The 25,276-nt window shown below is 36.4% G+C and overlaps 2 protein-coding genes and 1 long non-coding RNA gene across 4 annotated transcripts; 1 reads left to right on the top strand and 2 right to left on the bottom strand.

The window, feature by feature from the left end:
• Nucleotides 1-6,189: 6,189 nt before the first annotated feature.
• On the bottom strand, nt 6,190-8,350 carry LOC130735355 (uncharacterized). 2 transcript variants are annotated; one of them, XR_009018408.1, is made up of 5 exons: nt 8,037-8,350; nt 7,798-7,890; nt 7,104-7,166; nt 6,601-6,751; nt 6,190-6,504 (listed from the first exon to the last, which is right to left on the bottom strand). It is a non-coding gene; the product is annotated as an uncharacterized LOC130735355 (long non-coding RNA). The 2 variants fall into 2 exon arrangements; XR_009018409.1 differs by lacking the exon at nt 7,798-7,890.
• Nucleotides 8,351-10,178: 1,828 nt separating this feature from the next.
• On the top strand, nt 10,179-12,878 carry LOC130736357 (3-ketoacyl-CoA synthase 20-like). The gene is made up of 3 exons (XM_057588193.1): nt 10,179-10,781; nt 11,941-12,342; nt 12,498-12,878. Exons 1-3 carry the CDS (start codon nt 10,179-10,181, stop codon nt 12,876-12,878), a joined length of 1,386 nt encoding a protein of 461 aa, XP_057444176.1.
• A 10,222-nt stretch (nt 12,879-23,100) lies between these two features.
• Nucleotides 23,101-24,875, bottom strand: LOC130736358 (uncharacterized). The gene is made up of 3 exons (XM_057588194.1): nt 24,867-24,875; nt 24,039-24,235; nt 23,101-23,879 (listed from the first exon to the last, which is right to left on the bottom strand). The coding sequence occupies exons 1-3, from the start codon at nt 24,873-24,875 to the stop codon at nt 23,660-23,662; spliced, it is 426 nt and encodes a 141-aa protein (XP_057444177.1). The 3' UTR covers nt 23,101-23,659.
• Nucleotides 24,876-25,276: the final 401 nt, after the last annotated feature.

Below are 25,276 nucleotides of genomic sequence, written 5' to 3' on the forward strand. Positions count from 1 at the left end.
AGGGTGAAGATGCGGGGGTAGCGTTCTGGGAACGAGAAGATTTTTGGAGGCGGCGTTGGGAAGTAATTTTGCAGAAGGTGATGACCCTAGTTTAGTAGTGTTTTTAGGGTCATTTCATTGTAGGTTTTGAGGTTTTTTGTTGAGTCTCATGTAGTGTTTCATGCATTCTCATGCATTTTTTCTTTATTTGTGTTTTTGCTTTGTTTTGGTAATTTCTTAGTTTTATGAGGACTTACTTTGCATTTTAGGTTAGCTTAAGAGTTTATTGAAAGTTCCACTTGTTTTGAGGACCTTTGTGCAAAACTAACCTTTAAGTTTCTAGATATTTCCTAGCTTGTGCATTACGTTTTTCAGGTTGGATCAACTGAAGATGGAAGGTCTAGGGGCTTAAAGGCATGAAGAAGGCATTAAAGTGGAGTTAAAATGAAGTTTAAGGGGGTTTTTGGGCGAGCAAGGGCGCTCAGGCGCCAGGGGCGCCTAAGCGCCAATGAGGCAGAATCCAACTTTGAAGCTGGCGCTGGAGCGCTCGGCACTGACGCTGGAGCGCCCGGCACACAGAAAACTCGCCCATTTTGCCTATAAATAGGATTTTTGTCATTTTTCTTGGGATATTTTTTCATTTTCTAATATTCTAATAAGTTAGAAGATAGGGTTTGGGTTCTAGAGCTTGAGGAGCTTTCTCCAAGTCCAAGCTTTAGAAGATAGAAAGCTTGAGGAGCTTTCTCATAGCCATGCTTGGCTAAAACCCTTTTGCTTTGAGTTTTTTGTAAGACTTTGGATGCTTTAGCTATAATTCCTCTTCTATTCATGTTGTTCTGAGTAACCCCTTGAATCTCACTCCTATGCTTTATCTTTTAAGCTTGAATGCATGCTAGCTTTTTTCTTTTCTATAATCATAACAGAAGTTTGTTATAGAATTGGGACTTATTGTGGGATTTCCTCTTCTATGCTTGCTACTAGGAATAGAGGAAGGGTTCGGGTTTGTTGGCCTGAATTGCATGCATAGTGCTTCTAGCAAATGTTTAGGTTGTCAAGGAATTGTGCCTATCTTTTGACCTGAGAGGGTTGTCTATGCGAGGCATCGATAGATGACTAATTAGGCTAGAACATCAAGGAGAGACTCCGAACTTTGTGAGTAGGAAAGGTTTTCTAAAACTGAATTAGTTGAGCAAGAACCCAAGGCATTCTCACCATTGTTCTTCACACACTTATATTTCATTCGCTTGTTAACTAAGAAATTCAACAATCAACCTTAAACCTGAATTTTACTCGCTTTCCAACTGTGAACTCGAGGCTTAAACTGAATTCGCATGCCAATTCCCTGTGGTTCGATAAATTAAAACCGGGTAGATTCAGTACACTTGCAGATTGATCAACAAAAAGCAAAGCGGAAAGTGGCGCGGGCACAGGGATGGAGAAGTGGTGTTAAGATGCTAGCTCTTTGGAAGGTTTGGGGAGGCAAAGTGAGGGAGCAAGATTAAAGGGTTCTGGAGATAACAAATGATGGGAGAATGGGGTTTGATGAAAGAGAAGGAAGTAGTGGTCGAGATCGTGTCCGCGTGTAAGGATAACGAGAGATTGTGCCCCATGATGATAAGGTAAAATGATTACTTCGGGGAGAGAGACGCGGATTTTTGGGAAGTGGGAGCAACGCATTAAATGGGAAATCGCAACGGCTGATTGGTTTAAATTCGAATTGGTAGGCTTTATTGAGATTTGAGGGGATGTTTCGAGAGCAGCGGTTGGGATTCTGCAGATTCGCAGACCTTTGCATTTCCTCAGCATATTACACGCGACCTTCACGCGTCAAGCCACTGTGATTCATGGCGATCGCGGTAGCGGCTGGGCGAGCAAGTCAATCGGTGTTGCCACAAGCTCACTCATGGACTCGAAGGAGTCTGTCAAGCGAGTTAAAATTTAGCTTTAGCTTTATTTACCACGCCCTGTTGGTGACCTATCTTGTTCACTAGCCTTGACATTAGTTAGTTTTTCTTATGCTTGTCGCCTTTATTTTAAAGACAATCTTAGCTCTCATGCTTCGAGCTCGGTGTCTTGTGGACTTATGGACTCGGCGAGACCCCAGAGGCCCTCGCCCAGGGATGCTCGCCCAAAGGCGATGCACAAGCCAAAGGTCTGGGCCTCCTCCGAGAGGCCCAACCGGCCCACTTAGTACGGTTAGATACGTCAGGCCCAACCCCAAGCCTATAAATAGAGGGAGGTTACCAATTATAAGGGACTTTTAGCTCATTTCATGAATAACAAACTCGAGATTCAGTTACACTATCTCTCTAAGCGGTTACACGCTCTCTCTCTCTCTAGATTCTCTCATTGCAATCCTCTTACTCTAGGTACTATACCTTCTTTCTATGTTCTTGGTGGAACATTAAGTAATTATAAATCCATTTAAATTAATTGCAAGGTGAATAGTAAATGGATATATGATGACATTGATGGGAGAGGAAAAGGTTAGTAATTTTTTTTAGTGAAATCATAATATTTAATTCATTCAATAAATCAAAGCTAATTATGTTTTCCCTATGTAATTAGATTTCTTTTTCCTCTTGTAACCAAAAAATCCTCCAACTTCCCTTTTAAAAGATTATTAATATTTATTAATATTAATTAATAATTAATTAATAGTTTAATAAATAAAAACTAAGTATGTTTTCCTTATGGAATTCCATAACTAATAACATCTAAATAATAATAAATTTATTTAAAATTGTTAGGACAGTCAAGATCAAAACTAATCAACGATCATGATTGATTTCCTAGAAATTAATCCACGAAATTACATAAATAACCATGATAATATTCATTCATGAGTCACAGTCTATTGTATGACTATTTTACCCTCTTGTTGCCACACTTATCTTTTATATAATATTTTTATTTTTGAAAAATAAGTAGTCTAAATCTGAAACCATGAAAAATAAAAAAATATAATTGAATATATGTTCATCGATTAATAGCAATTCAATACTACTAAGAATTGAAGTTTTTTAAAATCTTCTATTTCCCACAAATGAAGCACACAAACTTTAACCTCTCATTCGACCTTTCCAGGAACAATGTCAGATATTTTTTGTGCAAAGTTCGGAACATTCTGTATTATAAAAAGATGAGAACTGGTAAAACTGATTAAACAAATAAGATACTCTTTATTAACTAATCAAATCAAGAAAAAGTGTGATGAAATCAAAGAAAGAAATTATGAGGAAATCAAGATGAAAAATCAATATCAAACGGGTAAACTAAGCTAATCATTCAAAAGACATTATAAGTACCTCCAAAATAACTCAAAGTTTGAGCCTCTGAAAAAACCAAAACAAATACCTCAACAACACTATGTGAAGTGCACATTTTAAATGAGCTTTATGACTAATTTATATAGTTGTAGAGTAAAAGGGCTGGGATGTGTTTTTTCTTTTGTTTGAGTGAAATAATATTTAATGTGCCCTATAAAATTCCATAACATAAGTAATTATAAATTTATTTAAATTAATTGTAAGATGAATAGTAAGCAAATGAATATATGATGACATTGATGGGAGAGGAAAATGTTAGTGGTTTTTTTAGTGAAATCATAATATTTAATTCATTCAATAAATCAAAACTACTTATGTTTTCATTGTTTAATTAGTTTTCCTTTTTCTCTTGTAACCAAAAAATCGTTCAACGTCCCTTCTAAAGGATTATTAATATTAACATTAATTAAGAATAAATTGATAATTTAATAAATGAAAACTAAGTATGTTTTCCCTATGGAATTCCATAACTAATAACATCTAAATAATAATAAACTCATTTAAAATTGTAAGGACGGTCAAGATCAAAACTAATCTACGGATATGATTGATTTTCTAGAAATTAATCTATAAAATTACATAAAGATCTATGGAAAAATATTCATTCATGAGTCATAGTCTATTGCATGACTATTTTACCATCCTTGTTGCCAAACTTCTCTTTTATATAATACTAGTACTTTGACCCGTGCGATGCACGGGGATATTCATTTGTGTTTTTGTGTGTTTTTTTAAGATATTTTATGGATTAAAAGAACTAAATTTATTTTAGATTTTATTTTTCGGTAAACAAATTGTGATGATCGAAGAATTCATAAATTTATGTTTGTTTTTTTACTGAATGATTGTATTTAGTTTTTTGAGTTGCTATTTTGTTTTTATATTTTGTAAGGTTGTTATGGAATTAATATCAAATTTAATGTTGAAATCATAAACTTCAATTGCTAAAGAATAATATTAATATTTATTTATATATTTGATAAATATGAAAATAATATTTTCTATGGAATTCAGTAACTGATATTATAATTCCAAAAAAATTATCATGTCCTATGGAATTTCATAACTGATATTTTCTTCTTTTATTTGGTGTTTAAATAAGGTTAGTAAAAAATTTATCATCGCATTCATATCAAATTTAATGTAAAAGTCCCAAAATGTAATTGCTAAAGATTAATATTAATTTACGTATTATATAAATTCGAAATAATTTAGTATGTCCAGCAAAATTCCATATTGATATTCAGTTTGGTAAGATTGATATTAATATTAATTACTAACAATTTTTCATGTCCTAAAATTTAATAATGTCCTTTTTTTTATTTGGTTTGTTACTAATACTAACTAAAAACTCTAATAAGAAATTGGTTTCCAAATGTAAAAAAAAAAAAAAAACTCTAATAAGAAATTAGGTGCAGGTCCAAGGATTAGTAGAAAGTTTATTTTGGCTTTCTATCAAATTTAATGTAAAATCACAACCTTCTAAAGATTAATATAGTATAAATATCAATTAATATATTTAATAAATCCGAAACATGGTAGTTGAATCGCGTATCGTATCGTGTATCGCAAGACCTATTTTTTGTCTCGTGTATCGTATCGTATTATGTATCGTACGATACAAACACACACAAAAATTAGTTATAAATGAAAATATATGATATAATAGTATAATTAATCAAAGGATTACAAAATGCAACTCTTCATCTTCTTCAAAATCATCAATAACATGACAAATGCAAAGCACTTCCATACTTGCTAAACTATGCTTTAATCATACAACTTAATAACAGAGGTGAACGGCCTTGAAGACTTGAAGTTGAACCTATTGGTTTTGATTCTGATAGAAGATGTGTTGAAATTGGGGGTTTTAGGGTGATTTCAATCCCTAAATTGATTGGGTCAGTTGGGTTGACCCACTTGAGCCTAGATTTAAAAGAAAAAAACACAAAAAAGGCTTAAAATAACAAATATTTGAATCGGTGCGATACATCTTCGTATCGCGATACAACGATATTTGATACGATACAGCTGATACAGGTGCGATACAGGGACAATTCGATACACAGGTGCGATACGTATCATTAGGCTAAAAAAATGTATCGTATCGACGTATCGTACGATACTTACTACCATGATCCGAAATAATTCATATTTCTCATAGTTATATTTTGAGCGTCAGAGTGTCTTCTATTGATACTCCTCTCTCCGCTTAAGGCCAGCACCACCATATTCTCAGGTCAACCATGTCAGAACACTGTCACCGAGCGTCAAAAGATCTTCATTCTGGATTTCGAGAAGAACACTTCATATTGGATATTTGATCGCCTTTATTAAAATCGGTCTTAAAAGACACTTCCTTGCCTATTAAAAATATTATATAGAGTGTTATCCTCGTATAATGGTGCCTACTGGTCACCAATGTTTCTCTTGTACTATGATCCTGTATGTTTTGAACACAAAGCATGTAATATAGGACCTCTAACGTGAATTGCTTTACATAATTATATTCCCCATTTCTCACCTAAAACCACAAATTGGATTTTATGTAAATTTAACAAATAAAGTAATGGGATTGATCTTCTCTTTATTGTGATTGGAAATTTGTAGTGAAAGGCAGATATAGCGATTGGCTACATATGAGTCGTCTATGGGATGCATACTCTACGATCAATTGGTATGAGAAAAGAGTGATTCTGAGGGAGGAACTTAGTTTTAGCACATAATCCATTTACTTCTGCTATGACAACCCGGTTGATTCCCAAGTAAAAGTCGAGGTTGGAGATAGATGGGCAGTGAGAGTTAGTGAGGAATAGTGGAAATGTTCCACAATAACTCTGTTAGTGCGGCCCTTAAATACTTTCACACAAAAAAATGTACCTTGAAAAGTCTTCCTTTAGCAATTACAATAAGTACAAACATAGTCAACAAATCTGCAACATCTAAAACACACAAACTTTCTATCATGTGCTAAATTCTTTTAACCTAAAGTATATAAACTTCATTGTTTCAGGTAAGACAATGCTTTAGATGGCTTTGAATCCATTGATTGATGATGTTTCATTCCTTCATACATTTTCATGGACAACTCAGTTAGTAGCTACTGACCCAACATTCCTTAAGTGTTCATTGAATTTAAGGATCCTCCAAGCAGGGGATTAGTAGCATCGCTGGGATGTAATTTACATTTAAGGATCTATCAATATGAAAATCTATATAAGATTCAGTTTGCTGCCAATATTTAAAAGAAAAATGAAGAAAGAAAGGCACGTGTGTTTTTCAATGAGGTCACCTCAATGTAAGCTGTGGCAGCCTCTAAATGTCTTTCATCGGTTCTCAAGATGAGCTCATAAGCATAAGATGGTGCTGGTGGTAGGCTTCAGCGACTGCATACCAAGTAACCTGTCATCATTATTGTTCCTTCTAGTCTTGCCCCCCTTCAGCTGCATTCCAGAGGACTTGTATAAATATAGAACTTAAGATATCAAAGAAGAGAACATGAAATTATGACAAAGGGGTCTCTAATTTAAAGATGATCAAAAAATAGGTTTATCTCCAATTAACGAATATATGACTGGCTGATAATTGACAATTTGTCAAAAGCAGTAGCCACGACAATGGTAGAAACCAATGTTTGTCCTAGTTCAAATTATGGACTATACAGAAACCACTTTATCACTGGCTGCATCTACTACCCTTCTCAAAGTGTCTATCTCTTACTCTCTCTTATGCAGCTCTTACTGAAATTTACCTGCACAATTAGAAGTGTGAAAAGTGCTTTGTATCTGAGCTAACCTTAATGTATGAGATGAGAGTTGTTTCACCATGGTAACGCAAGCCAGTTTAAATTCAAATAACCTGTCAATGTTTTGAAAATTAATCAAACAAAAACTAATTTTTATTACTTTAAATTTTAGTTTATTTGACTTTTAAACTCTATTCAAAAGTGAAGTACTGGTAAAACCCTCTTTTCAAAATTGTATCATTTCAATCCCTTGTACCCAAGATAAGTAAAAAAACTCACATACAAACTAAAGCCCCAAAACGGAAAACTTTATAACCAATTCCTTCAAGCCACCCTATATATTCTGCTGCCCAATCTGCAAGAAAGGCCTTTTCCACTGCATAAGGAACTCTCCTTATTACCAATTCAAACAAAATTATACCAAGGCTATAAATATTGCACTTTATATGTGCTGAACTCTCCCAGCTATTTTCTGGTTGCAACCTCAATTTCATTTAGTGGTTTTAAGATTCTGAAACAGAAAATTTCAGTCTCTAGCAATTGGACATATGTATTAGCTTTTGTCCACTTTCATGCAACCTTCCATGGCATTCAAGCATTTATAGAGACAAATTCCCTTTAAAGTAGCAAATATTTCAACTCCACCTAAAAACCAAATTACCAATGCATTTGTGGAGATCCACAATTTCAAAAACTAAATTGCAAAGTTCCCCAAAAGATAAATTAATAAAAAGAGTAGCTGACCTCAGTAGGAACCTTGGCGGGCAAGGATAGCATTCAAAGGATCCTCTAACTAGATTCACTACAACTCATAGGCTTTCATATAGGAAGAATACACTGCCATGTAAAAATGCAAAGCATGGAGTTTGGTTTTCCCAAATTCAATACACAAAAGCTAAAAATATGAGGCAACCAATAGTATTAGTAATTCACTAAGCTTGTACAAATGCAATTCTGTCTATAGAATCAAAGCAACAATTTACCTCTGGAGACATTGAAGGACCTCTTGCAGTGAAAAATAGTACCCTGAACCCCGTTTTGTTGCTCCAGCAATCCAACGGATTGAAGGGGAAGGAGACGGAAGATAAAAAGAGGGGTATTAAGGAAGATGGGATTTGGCGATCTCTATTCTCGTCGACTGTTGTAGAAGCAACCGTTTTGATATTTAAAAGAAGCCTTGTTACGCTTTACCTCTTCAATGGTGGTCATTCCAAATTCTTCCACTTTGGCAATGTTCATTAGGGAGAAGAAACGATAACAGAGTTATAAAAGATGAGCCGGTGAGAAACAGAGAGGACCGAACGGTGGAACAAAGAAGGGCAGGAAACCTGAACCGTTTTCTTTTTTAATGCGTTGCATCAAGATTATGAAGGGCTAGGATCGAATTTTTGGAAAACAATGTGGTTTTTTACTAAAATATCCATGTAAAAAATTAGACTGTAGTGCAATAAATTATTAAAATACTGATTTGCCCCTAATGTTGCTAAAACTTTTCCTTTATAGATATATATAGAAGATCAGCTTTTTAATAGAAATATTATTATTATTTAAGTATTATTTATCTTAAAAGCAGAAACCGATTGAACCAAACTACTCCTGACAAAAGCAATTATTAATAGTTACAGCTTCTAACCCCCACAATCCGCCCGTTTAAATTTTCTTTACCAACATATACAGTGCACAAAATAACACTTGCCCAACCAAAGTATTACTCCTATATTCTTCATATAAGCACTAAGAAACTAGTTTTACCCTCTTAAAAAATTTAGTTAATTTAATTAATTATATTTAATTGTTCTCAATTTATATCAACTTTTCAAAATTCTTAAATAATTCATTTTTGTAATTTTTATATATTATTAATACTTTGGATAGTTGAAAGATGAAACAAAGTTCAATTAAATAAATATATTTTTATCAAAAAATAATTAATGCCTCACAAACTTGTAGTTAATTCCTGTAACAGATGTGAACCTCCAATTTAATTATTATAATAAAGGGAGTGTATCAATTAGACTTCATTTACACCAAACTCACACTCATGGTAACCAAAATATAACTCAAGTACTGGTAAGAGCTGTGGACATATGTGTAGGGAAAGGGAGGTCTTTGGATCAATTCTTGAAGGGTATAATTTATCTTTCTAATGTACTAAAAAAAACTCACCCATGTCAAATGCGATGCGAAGATAAAAGAGAAATAAAAATATGTGATAAATGGTGAGAGTTGTCTAAATCACTAGTCAAGTTATATGTTGGTAAAGAATAAGAGTTTGTTCACATACATTTTCCACCTCCACCTCCATAAAATAGAAAGAAAAGAGAGATAAATAAATGATATGATAAAAATACATAAATAGATAGGGAAATGAAAGTGAAAATATGATAAAAGAGAAGTGAAATATGAATGAATCGTTAAAATCACTCTAATCTTTGGTTTAATAATATTTTAACTTGTGCGATCATGAGCTAGAAACATCAAAAATATGATCTGGTAGTTTAATTTAGAGTAACTTTACCTAATTAAGTAAATCTTGAGTGATTTAGATATGTTAAAACATTATTATATTACGTCATCTAAGTGAGGATAACTTTACCTAAGATTGAAAGAATTCGTGTTACATGAGGAAAAGAATTTTAATTATCTAGCTAACTGCTAAGTCGAAATTAAATCCGGTACAATTAAGCTCATTGGCCGGCCCACCCAATCTAGATGGACATTTTAAGACCCACCCTGCACACAGCACACTGCATCTAGCAAATTCTGAGATTTTGGGAGGTTCAACGTATACCGTAACAAGCATGATTATGAAACTTTAATAGACATTATAAAATCCACAACAACATTATTTAATAGGTGGGTAGATAGATATAAACACTGAGCAATTTTTTTTATCGTGATTATGAAAGTAGTTGTGTATGAATTTTGAATCTAACAAGTAACAACAGAACACTTTTATATGCTGCACATGCATGCACGGTCATGCTAATATAGCTATCTTTCACTCTCTTCTTTCCTATATAAGCTCAACCATATGTGTCTCAGTCCATAACATGAGACAACAGCTAGCAGTCTAGCACCATCTTCTCACTCTGGCTACAATGCTAAAGCATTTCTATAACATAATGAACATTTTGTTCATGTCACTTCTAGCAGTACTAGCTGCAACTCGTGTTTATGTTACTGAGTTCAACACACGTCCTATAGTGATAATAGCTTTTTGTTCAGCTGCATCACTTGCATACTACTTCCTCATGTGCAGACCCAGCAAAGTTTACTTGGTGGACTTTGCGTGCTTCAAACCGAGCCTCAATTGTCTTTGCTCCAAAGAACTGCTTCTGGAGAGAGCCAAGGGTCTTGGCTTTCTCACAGAAGAGAATTTCAAGCTTGTGAATAAGATTTTAGATAGGTCCGGTTTGGGACCATGGACCTATGTCCCTGAAGCAATGTTGGAGATTCCACCGAAGTTAAATTTGGAGGAGGCGAGGAAGGAAACGGATACAGTGCTTTTTGGTGCTGTTGAAGAGCTCCTGGAGAAAACAGGTGTTGAAGCTAAGGATATAGGGATTCTTGTGGTGAATTGTTGCTTGTATGCTCCCACGCCATCGCTATCAGATAGAATTGTGAATCACTACAAGCTCAGAGGGAATGTACTGGCCTATAATTTGAGTGGCATGGGATGCAGTGCTGGGGTTCTTGCTGTAGACTTTGCTAAACAGCTCCTACAGGTTCTATCTCATCTTGACTTCCTTTCCATATTTATTTCTTTGGTCATTTCAAATTCCACATACATATACAATGCTTGAGTCATATCTCTCTTCAAAGTGTCCCCTTTCATGTCTCGACTAATGAAATAATTATGTTATATCAATTAAAAATTATATAGATAGATATGAGTATGACATTAATGATTAACCTTACATGCATGAATGACTTTTAATGTTTGACATGCACACAATATATATTTTTATTAGTGGGATAAGGAAGCAGACATCATTTAAATACAGAAACTAAATCCACCTTATATATGGATGGATGTAGGTAATTAAACAATGAAGATCTTATTCTTCCATTTTGCTGATTCCAAAAACCAAATCCACGTGCCTTATGGATGGTAGGTAATTAAACAATGAAGATTTTATAAACCAAATTAAATCCACTATAGGTAATTAAAAATGGGTTGTCTAAATGACTAATGAAAAAGTTTGGGTTAAATAACTCATCATTCAATAACATTGAAGATAAGTGAGTTGAAATTTCTATATTTTATTTATTAATTTATTTCCAACTCACTTATCTCCAATATGATTGGATAATGATTTATTTAACCCAAACTTTCTCATTAATCATTTAAACAACCTCAATTAAACAATGAAGATCTTATACTCCCATTTGCTGATTCATTTCCTATTTCATCATAAAATTGTGTCAAGTTGCATGAAAATCATGAAAATAATAATTATAGTCTTACATAGATGATATAAGGAATGAGATTCAAATGGGTACAAGGGATTTCGGTCTTCCTAAGGACTACGAGTTTATATTATGTAGAGTTAAAATACCTGTCATTTATCTATTTATATATGTTAATTCTACCAAAAAAAATTTATATATGTTAATTAATAGCTTAGTGTGAGTACTAGCGGTGAAGGAATTAATGACAGTTGTCGATGGCGATACCGGCCAGTTCTAAAAAATTATATATATTTTTACAAATCATGATAAATAATTTACATGTCCAATAAATAATTTAATTCTTAATATCTTAATTACACAATAATTTTTTTCGTATTTGATATTTAATATTTCATTACTCATTGAGTGAAATTTTACACGCAAACTAAACAAATTTAAATAGTGTTTAATTTCCATCTACTATATCAACAGGCACACCCAAACTCATATGCCTTAGTGCTGAGCACGGAAAATCAAATCTCAAGTCTATACCGCGGCAACAACCCTTCAATGCTACTTGTTAACTGCCTCTTCCGCATGGGTGGATCTGCCGCACTTCTGTCAAGCCATCCTTCCGATCGTTACCGCTCGAAGTACCAGCTCATCCACACACTCCGCACTCACGTTGGTGCCGATGAAAACAGCTACAAATGTGTCATTCAAGAAGAGGATAGTGAACAAAAAGTCGGTGTTTCACTCTCCAAAGACCTCATGAATGTTGCAAGGGACGCTCTCAAGGTGCACATTACATCGCTCGGGCCGTTAGTCCTCCCCGTGTCGGAGAAACTCAAGTTCGTGGTGAATCTCATCGAGAGAAAGCTCTTCAAGAAGAAGGTTGTGTTTGCATTATCATTAAAACATATCGATGAGTCTGCTACTAATTTTCAAATTTCACTTTACTCTTTTATTTTTATGACATTTTCTATTATGTATTTCTTATTCATTGTACTCGAATTAAGACAAATGTATATCTTTTATCATTTATGTAGGTTGAAGCTTACATGCCCAATTTCAAGCTCGCGTTCAACCACTTCTGCATGCACACGGGAGGCAGGGCGGTTCTCGATAGGATGCAGAAGAGTCTGGAGCTTGATGATTGGTACATGGAGCCTTCGAGAATGACGCTTTACCGGTTCGGGAACACTTCTTCTAGCTCTGTGTGGTATGAGTTGTCTTACTGTGAGGCTAAGGGGAGAATTAAGAAGGGTGATAAGATATGGCAAATGGCGTTTGGATCTGGATTCAAGTGTAACACTGCTGTGTGGCTTGCATTGAACAATATTGAACCGGCATCGAAGAAAAATCCATGGAGGGATGAGATTGATGATTTTCCTATTAAAGCTAATCCGACCGTGGAGAGTACAAAATAATCGATCCACATTTAATTTTGGTTTGGAATAATTATATGCATGGCTGTTATTGTTTCTTAAACTTTAGTTAGTTTTATGTTTAAGTCAGGTTTATGTGTGGTATGCTATTAATTTTAGGATATTAATTAGTTATGTCCTTCATTTCTCAGCTTTGATCACCTCACATTTTCTAGCTACTTTTTTTATTGATTTTTAAAAGTTTTAAATATATGATTAATCATTGTTTTTCTTTTTGAAAGAATCATTGTTTCTGATACTCAGATTAAATTGTGCTCTTACCAAATATTTTCTAGTGGATGCAAACTGCTCACATTAAAAATTAAAAGAACCTCATGCTCAAGTTAATTTTTATTTTTATTTTTAAGAGTAGCAAGGAAGTTTGCATTTATATAATCCTTCAAATTATTCAAACCCAATGGAGTGTTGACATTGCTTTCAAAAATTGAAGACAGCAGTTGCATTCCTAATGCAGTGAATCGTCTATATGGTCTATGAAACTGTAGGGGTCGGGCTCTTTGGTCTCTGAACTCCAGAAATTGTTCCAAAATACCCTGAAATTGCCTCTGTCAGTCATATGAGTCCTTATCTCAAATTTTCGTTCGTCCCTGATCACTTTGCAACGTTAAGTGACACATAGACACACACACATGGCTGCCACGTTGGATGAAGTTGTAAGACCCTGGAATCGATCAATTTAGTCTCTGCGAATTGGGTTTAAAAATCCCCAATCAAGGAACCCTAGAAGTTGCTGGGTAGAAGATGAAGCGAACATAGATGAATCTAGTGGTATGCAGTGGCGGATTTAGGACCCCGGGGTCAGGGGGTTCAAATTTTTTAAATGAGCACATCGATAAAAATATAATTAAAAACAATTGAACCCGTGCTATGCACGGTTAGTTTTTTGCTACAACGGTTATTTATCATTGCTATCCTACAGTTATGTATACACATAATCTCAGCTATGCAAAAAACTGTAACATAAAACCACCCCCACACTTGATTAATCAGAAAATTTCAAACACATTACATTGGTAAGTTCAAAATACAGTAACATAAAACCACCCCCACACTTGATTAAAGTTTTATGGGATCTTTTACATGAAAGTAAAACACTGAAAGTTCAAAATAGTGAAGGATATGAGTAAAAAAAAAAAATTATACAACTCAATCAGATTACAACTCAATCAGTTCAAAGTATTACAAACTCATTTGACAAATTTACCAAATCTTGAACACTTGTGTAACACCCCGATTTCCGGGTGTCACTTTAGTTACTAAAAAATAAACTTTAAGCGGAAAAGCAGGTATTTTTTTTTTTTTGTCTCCTTTTTGAAATAAAGACACTTTAAAGATAGAGACACAACCCAAGACGCGATAAACATAAACTGATTTACAATACTATTACAGTCCTGCTGTAACCCCGAAGTGTCACGAGTATCAGCAAGTGACATAAAGTAAGCCCGAAGGCAGAATAAGTTCAAGTCCAGAAATCAAGTGAGAAGTTATAAGTACAGTCCTCCAAAACATGAGAAAGTCTGCCCAAAACGGCCTCCTCCAAACCTCCTAATGTCCGACTACTCTTTGTGATCCCCATGACAGAGAACCACACAAAAAGTAATATGGCGGGGACCTACCTTGCCCCAAATATAGACTCGACTAGTCAGAGCTATAACAATAACACCTAACCTTGAAAGACTTTATACACCCATACCCTACACTTCTACCATTGACACTCATCTGATCATGCATTCCGTCCGGGTCCTCGCTGACTGGTTTAGTAGTAGTCGTTACGCTCCTGGTCCTCCCCGAGTGGTGGATCATCTCAAACTGGCTGTCGAACGTCTGGCAGCAGGCCGACCGCCCAAACACAAACATACAACCAAAGCCAAGGCGCTAGGGTCAACTTATGAAATATAATAAATATACAAACAGCATGTGATCAGGGATATATATATATATATATATATGTATATATATATTCCTAGCATGTTATCGGCTCTAACAATAATTCAATAATGCAAACAACACGTGATTCCAGTTAGGGTGCATGTATGCGTGAAATGCAATTCAAAATGATCCGGATAGTTTGTTTGGGATGGGCACCATCGAGTCAGTCACCACTGGCTTAGTGTGTAACCATTTCCGCTCGGGTGTCGCTTACAAACCCATGCATAGTCGGATCAATTCCAACTCCTCCAGGTTGAACCATTTTTTGCCCGCTATGCCGAAGATACACTCTTGGTGTTCTTTGATGAAGGCCAATCGTTCGACTGTCTCAACCTTCGTGAAGCCGACCGAAGTCGTCTTAACTTCACTGAGGCCCGATCTTTCGATCGTCTCAAGCCCCGAATGTATGCATGATGCAATATGGTTAGTCAAACATTGAATCGTCCTCGCACGTACGTGTTTAACTACAATTTCAATTTAAAAGTACCCGAAGGTCAAAGTCGTCTTGCGACTAGGCTGTGAAAAGCCGGAGTACATGAAGTACTCAGTGACATTTCCCTAGTTACTATGGTTCACCTCTGTGGCGACCATCAAATTATTCAAGAAGTGCAAGGAAACACTTATTTCCCTTATTAATTATGTTGACTAGTCCCCTTGACGGTCAAGCAAACGATTCAACGAGCGAGAAGGGTATTACCCACGCTCAGTTTTGTTCAAATCATGGCTTGTCGACTTATTCCCGTATTTCACAATCATTTCCATTTCCTAAGTTTCCCTAAGGTCATCGTTAATTAATTAAAGCGTTTCGAGTTAAGTTGTAACACCCCGATTTCGGTGGCATCACTTTAGTAACCAAAAGTAAACTTAATGCGGAAAAACGTGAATATATTTTTTTTTCGATTATAACTAAGACAAGACTGAAATAAATAAAACCCAAGTGCGAAAAGTAATAAAACTAATATACAATATATAAACAGCCCCCGCTGTAAGTAGCAACCTCGTCACGAGTGAACCTCCAGTGACGGGTAATAGAAGAGTAGCGCCCGTAGGCAAAAGTACAAACCAAAAGAAAAGGTTAAGTGTCCGCAACACTATCCCTCAAAATGAGAATAAGCTGGCCCATCGGCCTGAAACAAGACTTCCTAAGTCCAACCAACTCTCTGTGATTCCCGTAACGAAACCACACAAAAAGCTATAGGTGGGAAACTACCCTGTCCCGAATGAAACAAATGATGTTCAGAGCTAAGACTCTACTCCTACTCTAATCCCATCTCGAGGAGCTCACACTAACACTCAATCCTACATGCTAGCGTGATCGTCGTCCGAATCTGAATCCAGAACGACTAAGTCTAGGTACATCCTCCGTCCTCCGCTCGCTATCGCGATGCGCTCCTGTTCCAGCATCCCAACTCTAGTTTCCCCCGAAGGGTGAACCGTCGTGAACTAGTCCGCCAAAGACATCTGACAAAGGGCGTTTGTTCGCCAAAGCACACACAGAAGACGCGAGGGTCAACTCCAAAGAATTATGTAAATAATAGCAAGGATAGATACAGATAATAGGATAGCCACTTAGGCTTTTAGCTAGGGATAACATCCTAGGGTTGCATATCTCATGATGAATATAAACGACGATAAATCACAGTTAACATGCCTCAAATAGAATTAACAAGTATCAAACACACTCATCACTAAGTCAGTATGCATGTTGCATGAAATGATATGCAGGTTAACCCAGTTAACCACATGCATTCCGGAAAGGGATGGACATCAAACGGATCAGCCCTAACACCAGCCACGGTGGAACCATTTCGGCCCGCGTGCCTCTTACACCACACAAAGGTAGCCAGATCAGCAGTAAACCCGTAGGTCTGCCATTTCGGTATGCTACAAGAGACGTCTACAAACGCTCTACCACGGCATTCCGGGTCTTATGACCATTTTGGAAACCGACGAGGTCCAGAGTACGTCCTGTGTTAATACCTCATTAATGTTGCATGAATGCAAGATGATTAGTCAATCAACGTCTCCGATCTCACTCGACACGTCGCCACGTGTTCTAGCTAAATTAATGTCTCTAAAAGCTTACCCTAAGGTAAAGTCGATTCTGCGACAAAAGACACACTTCACAACAACACATAGCTGCTCCAACAGCACAACAACAAACGCTGCTCCAACAGCACAACAAACAAACGCTGCTCCAACAGCACAACAACAAACGCTGCTCCAACAGCACAACAACAAACGCTGCTCCAACAGCACAACAAACAAACGCTGCTCCAACAGCACAACAACAAACGCTGCTCCAACAGCACGACAACAAACGCTGCTCCAACAGCACAACAAACAAACGCTGCTCCAACAGCACAACAACAAACTCAACACTTGGATCCGACGACACTCCTCGTTTTTCCAAAACTATGATTTGACTTCCAATGCCTTCCTTCGAGGTTGTTATCATTACTTAAAGATTTTGAGGTTATTTAAGGTCTTATGAATTTTCTTTATAAAATAGATTCCATTTTGTCTTATCGCAAGTCTTATACATTTTCAGGATCTCCCAATCCCAAGTCGCTTCCAGAGGATGTCTCGATCTACTAAACAAAATTAAGGCCCGAACCTCGTTCGTCCTATCAAACTTTCTCAAAACTCTCAAAATAAAATCGGCATGACCTGCCCGCTATTCTCACCATTCAGAATCTCAGATTCCAGTACAGAGCATATTTAAATCATCACAATCAACAACATGTCATATATCAATAAATCGCATCATAAACACTTAGCACTTAGCATATAAAGCATGCACCACACATCCTAGATTACCCACATAGCACATAGCATGTAAGACAATCTCAAAAACATTCAGTAGATGAATCATCTACATTGTCAGCCGAAGCCTCAGAAAACATTTTCCAATCACACACAATCCAGTGCATAAACAGTAAACAATGTCGAAACATCGACCCTAGGCATTAACTAGAGATTCAGTGAGAAGCCCTCACCTGTAGATTCTCCAGGACGATCTCCTAACACTTGTTCACAATCAAAGGCTTGCTCCTCTGGGAATTCCTCAAAATCACCTTTAGAGCAAAACCACAGAAATACTATCAGAATCTATCGAAAACTAAGCTATCGATACTTACTAAGGTTACTCGAAGTAATCTATACTCTAAGGTACGATAATCTAGCGCGAAAAGACAAGTTTTCGGAAAAGGAAATTTCCTCCTCCCCCTTTAATAGGTTCGGCCACTTTAGGTAATTAGGAGACTCGATTTTTCTTCAATCAAACTTGGTTCCTATGCTTTCATAAGCCGTAACTAAGGGTATTCTGAACTCGGAAAAATTATCGGATCAAAAACTGTCGCAGGGGTATTTTGGTCATGATTTTTAACTTAGGATTTTTCAAAACTGAAATCCCAAAAATAAAATTCGACAGGGACGTCACCAACGACGTTTATGACAACTAATCCTACTAGCACTAAGCTAAGGCAATAGTTTTCAGCCTAAAGGTTGAAGCTTTACTCCAAAAACTCCAAAAATGGGTATTTTAGGCTCAAATTGATTCCGGCGGAATTCCGGCGACATAACGGAAAATCTAACCCGGCAGAAGTGATCTTGGGCGCATAAGGAAGAGGTTTAGAATCAGAAATGAAATAATCAGGATAGTTTTGCAAAAACCCATAAACTATCCGCTCAGAAAAGTCTACAGAAAAGCTATGGAAAAAGCAATCAGAGGTAAGGATTAGCGACTATACCTCGAAGCCTTGAAGTAGCAACTAACGGATCAACGATCAAGCAAGCGATGAACAAAATTCTTCTTCCTTGTTCTTGGCCGCGGGTTTGAGGAGAGAAAATGGAGGAAAATTTGAGTTTTTCTTCCTTTCTTTGCTATATATAAAGGTTGGAAATTCGCGGGAAAATGAAAGTTTCGCGAATCTGATTTTTCCGGCGTCATTCTCCGTGAATTAATAGATATGTTTTGGCGAAAGAATTCCAAAACTAAAATGAGGTCTCTTTGTAGTTTTGGCAACTAAAGCATAGTCGGTATAAAACTATTTTACCCGATAAGTTGCTTTTTGCATCGGATGTCGGAATGGAAAACTTCCTTCTGAAGAAAGATTGAAATCATCAAGAGAAATGGGTGTACGCGTGTAGAATATTCATTTGAAGCTCTGAATAGAAAAAGTCTTCATCGTCGAGAAATTCTAGGGTTTTGAAATACCAGGGATTCGGTTTCGGCAAACTTCCGATGATTGGAATCGGACGTTCGTAGATCCTAGAGTTTCGCCTCGAAACGATTGTGATATATGGAAAAAGAGAAGTTCTAACATTTCTCTGAAGATTTTTGGAATTAACTTCCATCGTGCCTAAAAGTGAAAATTAGCTATATACTAGGGTTTCTGACCTAGGTTTAAGCGTAAAACGATCGTGCTATAACTTTTATCGACTTCAATACGAACCTCAGACTTTTCCTGAACTTTCTCCTTCATACATTTATTTCATTTACTAAACTCTTGTTCAGGTTTCCCTTCGCCATGCATCAAACCTACTGGTGAATAAGAATTTATTCACTTGGTATAAACTGAAAAACTTGGGCCTTACATAAGTTAATTCAATTATGAGGTTTATTGTCAAAATCTAAGTTTCATGAATTATCAGGTTCCATGTTCTAACTAATCAAAGTCCCCAAAATCCCCCAAGTGTAAACCCTGAGAAAAGTCTAAGTATTTCAAGAAGGGCTAGATCTCAGACCTCTGGTCAGTACCTGCCTAGGGTTATTATTTCAACCCGGATGATCAAATCGAATCAATTCAATTGTCCTACACTCCGCAATCGCGTCAAAGCGCACAATTCGATAACAATATCAATATCTCAAGCTATAAGAAGCAATATAATAATAATTCAGTGCGGAAATCATAAGACGGAAACCAGTAAACGGCCGAGGCCTCTCAGAAAATGAAGACACACGTCTCATATCAGTTCACTTGGCCGAAGCCTCCAGAAAACATTTTCTAATTCAAAGCGATAGACAATATTCAATGCAATCTTCAATATCAAGCAATATTCAAGTCAAAGTTATCGACCCCTACAATACAAATAGCTAACAAGTAAGTTGCTCTAACCTCGAGTTTCTCCAGCCTTGCGGTGTAGGTTACGCTCACAAGCTTGCTTTGTCAACCCCAAAGTTTCCACAAACGAACCTTGGAACAAACAAAGCGAGAAGCAATCAAAACAAGCCAATTCGTTTACAACAATACTAATTAACGATAGACAAAGCTTCAAAAGCTTCCGAGTACGACATTCTAACACAAATGGAAGAGTTTCCCCGAACGGGTGAGTTTTGACACGTGAACCAAACTAGAAAATTATAATATTTACCTTTGCTCACTAAAACGCGCATAACTTGAACTACAGAACTCGGAATGACACGAAACCATAGCCAAAATTTCGGCGACTCGAAGGGCTACAGTAAGCATAAGGCCAACCTTGCCCAGATTTGAGTTTCCTCACTGTCCTAACACAAATAGGTCTCGGCCACTCTCCAATTTAGCGTTTCGGCGCTTTTTCTTCGATCTAATTTAATTCCTAGGTAGTTTTAGGGTAAAACTAGGACAAGGAAATTGTCAGAAAAATTTTAGAACGAACGGGTCGAATTACGACTAGTTAGGGGCACTTTGGTCCTAAATTAAGGTTCAAAAACTCAAAGTTGAAACTTTGAAAAAAAAAATTGATGGGGTCGTTCACAACGACATTTATAGCAACTAATCCCAAGGGCACTAAGTCGGATTGTGGCTTTTCAAAGATAAAGTTTCAATATGTGCGTAAATGGGTTTTTACACCGTTTTTCAGATCTAAGGCGACTCGATCGAAATCGGCGCGCAATAGCTAGAGATTCAGGTTGTTGGGCAATTATAGAAGGTAGTTCAAAAGAAAAATCGGGAAAATCGAACAATTTTACGAAAAGCTCGAAACTAGGAGCTCAAAAAGAGATAAAGAAACGCGATATAAAAGATGATCAGAGGTAAGAATAAGCAAAAGTACCTCGATGTCGCGAAGTAGCAACGAACAGCACGAAGATCGGTCAAGAAACGGCGAAAATCTCCCTCTCCCTCTCTTCCTCCTAGCTCGCGGCCACACACATGAAGAATGGTAAGTTTTTTTGTTTTTTTTTTATATTTATAGGAGAATGAAATCGCGGGAAAATGAATATTTAGTGATTCCGATTTTTGCAGCATGTTCATCTGTGAATTCTAAGCGAGATTCTGGCGACAGAATTCCAGAACTCAAAACAAGTCTCTTGAATTTGAAGAAAACGATCCAAAAGCGGTGTGAGTTAAATTGCTCCGAAAAACTACTTTTTGCTGTGAAAGTCGGATGACAAAACTTCCTTCTGAAGAAAGGTTGGAAAGGTCAAAAGAAAACAAGCAACGCGGATGGAAACTTTGTTAGAAGCTCCGAATAGAAAAAGTCTTCATTCAGCGTTTGAATTTAGAGTTTTGAGATAATGGAATTTAGCGTCGTCGGACTTCCGATAAGTGAAACCTATCGTGAGAACTTCTTATTTTTCCAAGGATTTAGAATTTCGCTTAAACAATGCTTTAAGAGCGGAATTAACCTTTTCTGAACACTGTCGCCATAAGGCGGGTGTGCAGACGACTCGCACTAACTCCTAAAACGACTATGATACTATCCTCAAGCAACTCCTGAACTTTCTTCTTCATTAAACTTTCTCAAACAACAAACTCCTGTCACGTTTACACCGATCCTACGTGTGAGTCGGAAAAATAATTATTTAATCCAGTTTTGAAATCTGGGTCTTACAACTTGAACCAGACGAGAAGCTTATTTTTTTTTTATAAGCCAAATTTAATTGATATGAGCACAAGGCTAGTACCAGAGATAACAACAGTAAAGAAATAAGTAAAGAAAAAACAACAAGTAGTACAAAGGATTAGTGTTTTTGATATCACCTATGATTATAGAAAAAATACACAAATATATACTATTTTTTTATATCAAAACTGCTTGTATCTTAGACTATCAGCAATGGTGTGTAAAGGGGGGAGTTGAATGTTGAAATGAGTGATTAATGGTGTTGAAATGTGGTGTTGAAAGTTGAAAGGAGGAGAGAGGTGTTGAAAATTTTCAACACAGCTTAAACCTGAGTGCGGTGACACGTGGCAGCGCCTGGTTGGTGAATGCCAGGCGCGTGCCACACACGCGCCAACAAGACGCGTTTGTTGCAGAAATGGCAGGGCTGTGGGACCCAGGCGGACCGGTGGTGGGACGCGTGGCACGCGTCGGTTGGGCACCGACAGGCGCGTGCGTGCCACGCGTCAGAGGAGAGAAGGACGTTCTGATGTTGGACGCGTGTCGCGTTTTAATTCGTCCGGGCGATTTTCTTTTATCCTAATCTTTCCAACTCAATTATTTCATTAAAAAAAATTAAAAAATATAAAAAAATTACCAAAATTCATGATTTTTTTTTCTCTATAAATAGAGACTTGGTTCGTTTGATTTGGACACAGAAAAAAAAAACCAAGTTTTCCATCATCTTATTCATCTTATTATCTTTCAACTATCCCCTTTGTTTTGAAATGGATCCCAACAACTACCATTTCAACACCCAGAATTCTTCTAACCAAATTCCCAACAATTATCAACATCCAAATCAGTTTCCAAATAACTGATTTGGGTATCATCATGAGGTCATGCATCATATTACATAATATGATTGTTGAGGATGAACGAGATTCATATGCTCAACGCTGGACCGATTTTGCGCAAGCTGAGGGAAGTGGATCTAGTACACCGCAACCATACTCGACCGAGGTGTTACCCACTTTTGCGGATCATGTGCGTGCTAGATCCGAGTTCCGTGATCCAAATGTCCATCACCAACTACAAGCAGATCTAGTGATGCACATCTAGGCAAAGTTTGGAATGTATGATGATTAAATATGCTTTGTATCGTACTAATTACGTTATTTGTGTGTTGTGTGTTTAGTTTGTTGTCTTGCATTTTAAGTTAAGCAAATAAAATGTATTATTGTGTGCTTAGTTTCTTTTCTTCCATTTGAAGTTAATAAAATAAAATAAATTATTGTAGTTAAAAAAATATTACGTTAATTTAATTTAATTTAAATAAATAAATAAAACATTAAATTAAATTAAATCGATAATAGTTTATTTAATTTAATTTTTATCGTAAATTTTAATTTTATGAAATCATAAAAAGAAAAATATAAAATTAAATCAAAATATGAAATAAAAGTGGTGGGGTAGGGGGTAGGGTGTTGAATGAAAAACCATTGGAGTGGGTAAAAGTTGAATGAAGTGTTGAACTGGAGAGAGAAGATGATGTGGAGTGTTGGGAAGAGAAAAAGTGGAGTGTTGAAGATGTTGAATGTTGAAACCATTGTGGTTAGTCTTAGAAGAAATTACAATTATACTTCAACGAAGTCAAATTATTCTGCACTGCAGAATAGCAGTTCAACCTGTTCCCATCAGCAAAATACAAAATGTCTATAGCAACATCACATCAATCTTCACAACAAAGATCGAACTAATATATATCCAAATGCATCAATTACTTCCTAAACACAGTGCCCAACTTTTCCAACTAGCAGTTTTCTCAAAAAATTCAAAAGATTGCAATTAAAGCTAACAATTGATATTTTTTACCATCATTCTGATGATATGCATCATGCTGCCTCCACTTCGGTAACAGTAAGCTTGCATGCTGAGCAATCCAAATAGTAATCAAAGCATTTTGTACTCCTAAATTTATCTAACTTAATGACTACAATCAGAAACATTACTTGCCTCAACTTCACTCAAGACCTCTCCTCATCTGACTGAGAGCCGTGGGGCTCTGTATTGACAAAGAAGTCATCCACTATGTCCTTTTCATCCGAGGATTCCATCAAAATATCCGAATCAGATTGCATAAATGGTGAACCAGTGTAGTTTCCCAGAGCTCCAAGATCTCCCAAGTTTGACAAATCTGTTGTTAGATCAGATAGACTAAAATTCCACTGAATTTGATCGAGGGATCTGGGAATCAAATTACCCAAATATTAAAATATATACTACAAAATACAAAGTGAGAATCAAGCTGATGGGTAGAAGGGAATCAATTTAGGGTTAGGGAAATCAAGCTTTAGAAGAGAAAGGAAATCAATTTAGGGTTAGGGAAATCAGATTCAGACATACCTAGGGTAGAGCCGCAGAGCCTCTGATGGACTGGTGGTCGGTGGACGGTGGTGGCGTGGCGTGGTGGTGCGCCGTGCGAGAGGGTGAGGGCGTGGTGACTGCCAGTGAGCGTGAATCGTGAGTGAGAGGGTGAGAGCGTGTTTGTGTGTGTGTGAGAGAGAGAGGAGTAAGTGGGGGTATGGGTGCAAATATGAAATCTTAGGGGGTTCAAAAAAATACAATACAGGGGGGTAAGTAGAAATTTTTTTTTCTGAATCCCCTGACTTGGCTGTGGGTCCGCCCCTGGTGGTATGGGTATGAAGCTGAAGATTCGAACCTACTAAAGTAACTTGTGGTGAAGAATGAAGCTATGATTGAGGAAGGTTTGACCGAGGAATTAAGAATAATAAAGATCAAGTTTTGGTGAAGAATGAAAGTTTGATTGAGGAGCATGAGAATTTGAAGGATGAAGAACTTAGGCTGCTAAGAGGATTTTTATTTTTGTATTGGTTATTCATGGGTTATGAGGTAAGGGGTATATGAGGGATAGGGTTATGTTTCTATTGTAAACATATCTATGTTATTCAATCAATGCAAAATTCCATTCCCTTACTTTCATAGTTTTGTTGCTTGGATCATAAGACTATTCAGTCACAATGCAAAATAACCAATGAAACAATGAATACACAAGAAATTAATAAAAGGATATTGTCATTGATGATAAAGATATCACATGATCATAAAATTATAAAAAGAAAATTTACTCCGTTAAATGTTACAATCCCATCATACTATGGATAAGAATATCAAAAATTAATTCAATCAAGGAACCATGGATAGATTGCAAACCAGATTCATCAGTGAATCACATGGATAGATCATCAAGATATCAAATGGCATCAAAATATATCACATGTCTAAGTAGTCTACCCAAGGTTGTTAATCTCTAGAGAAATGTAAGGTACGTAAATCATAAGAAATTAACAAAACATCAATACAAATTATGATAAATGTAAAACAATAACAAATGGGTCACTAGAAATTATGTGAGTGGAACGAACAATGGCTGTAAATGCAAGAATGAAGACTGATTTTGTAAAAAACCTTAAATTGGTGGGTCAAATGTCAGACCAAGTAAGTTAATCTCGTAATCTCGTGTGTTGGTACATGTTGTCTTGCATTTTGTCAAAACAACCGATTGTCGAGGCAGATGCCGTGGCATCTGAATTCGTGTAGCTAGGGCTTCAGTACTTAGCTTG

Source organism: Lotus japonicus, chromosome 2 (assembly GCF_012489685.1).
Source record: "Lotus japonicus ecotype B-129 chromosome 2, LjGifu_v1.2".
NCBI lineage: Eukaryota > Viridiplantae > Streptophyta > Magnoliopsida > Fabales > Fabaceae > Lotus > Lotus japonicus.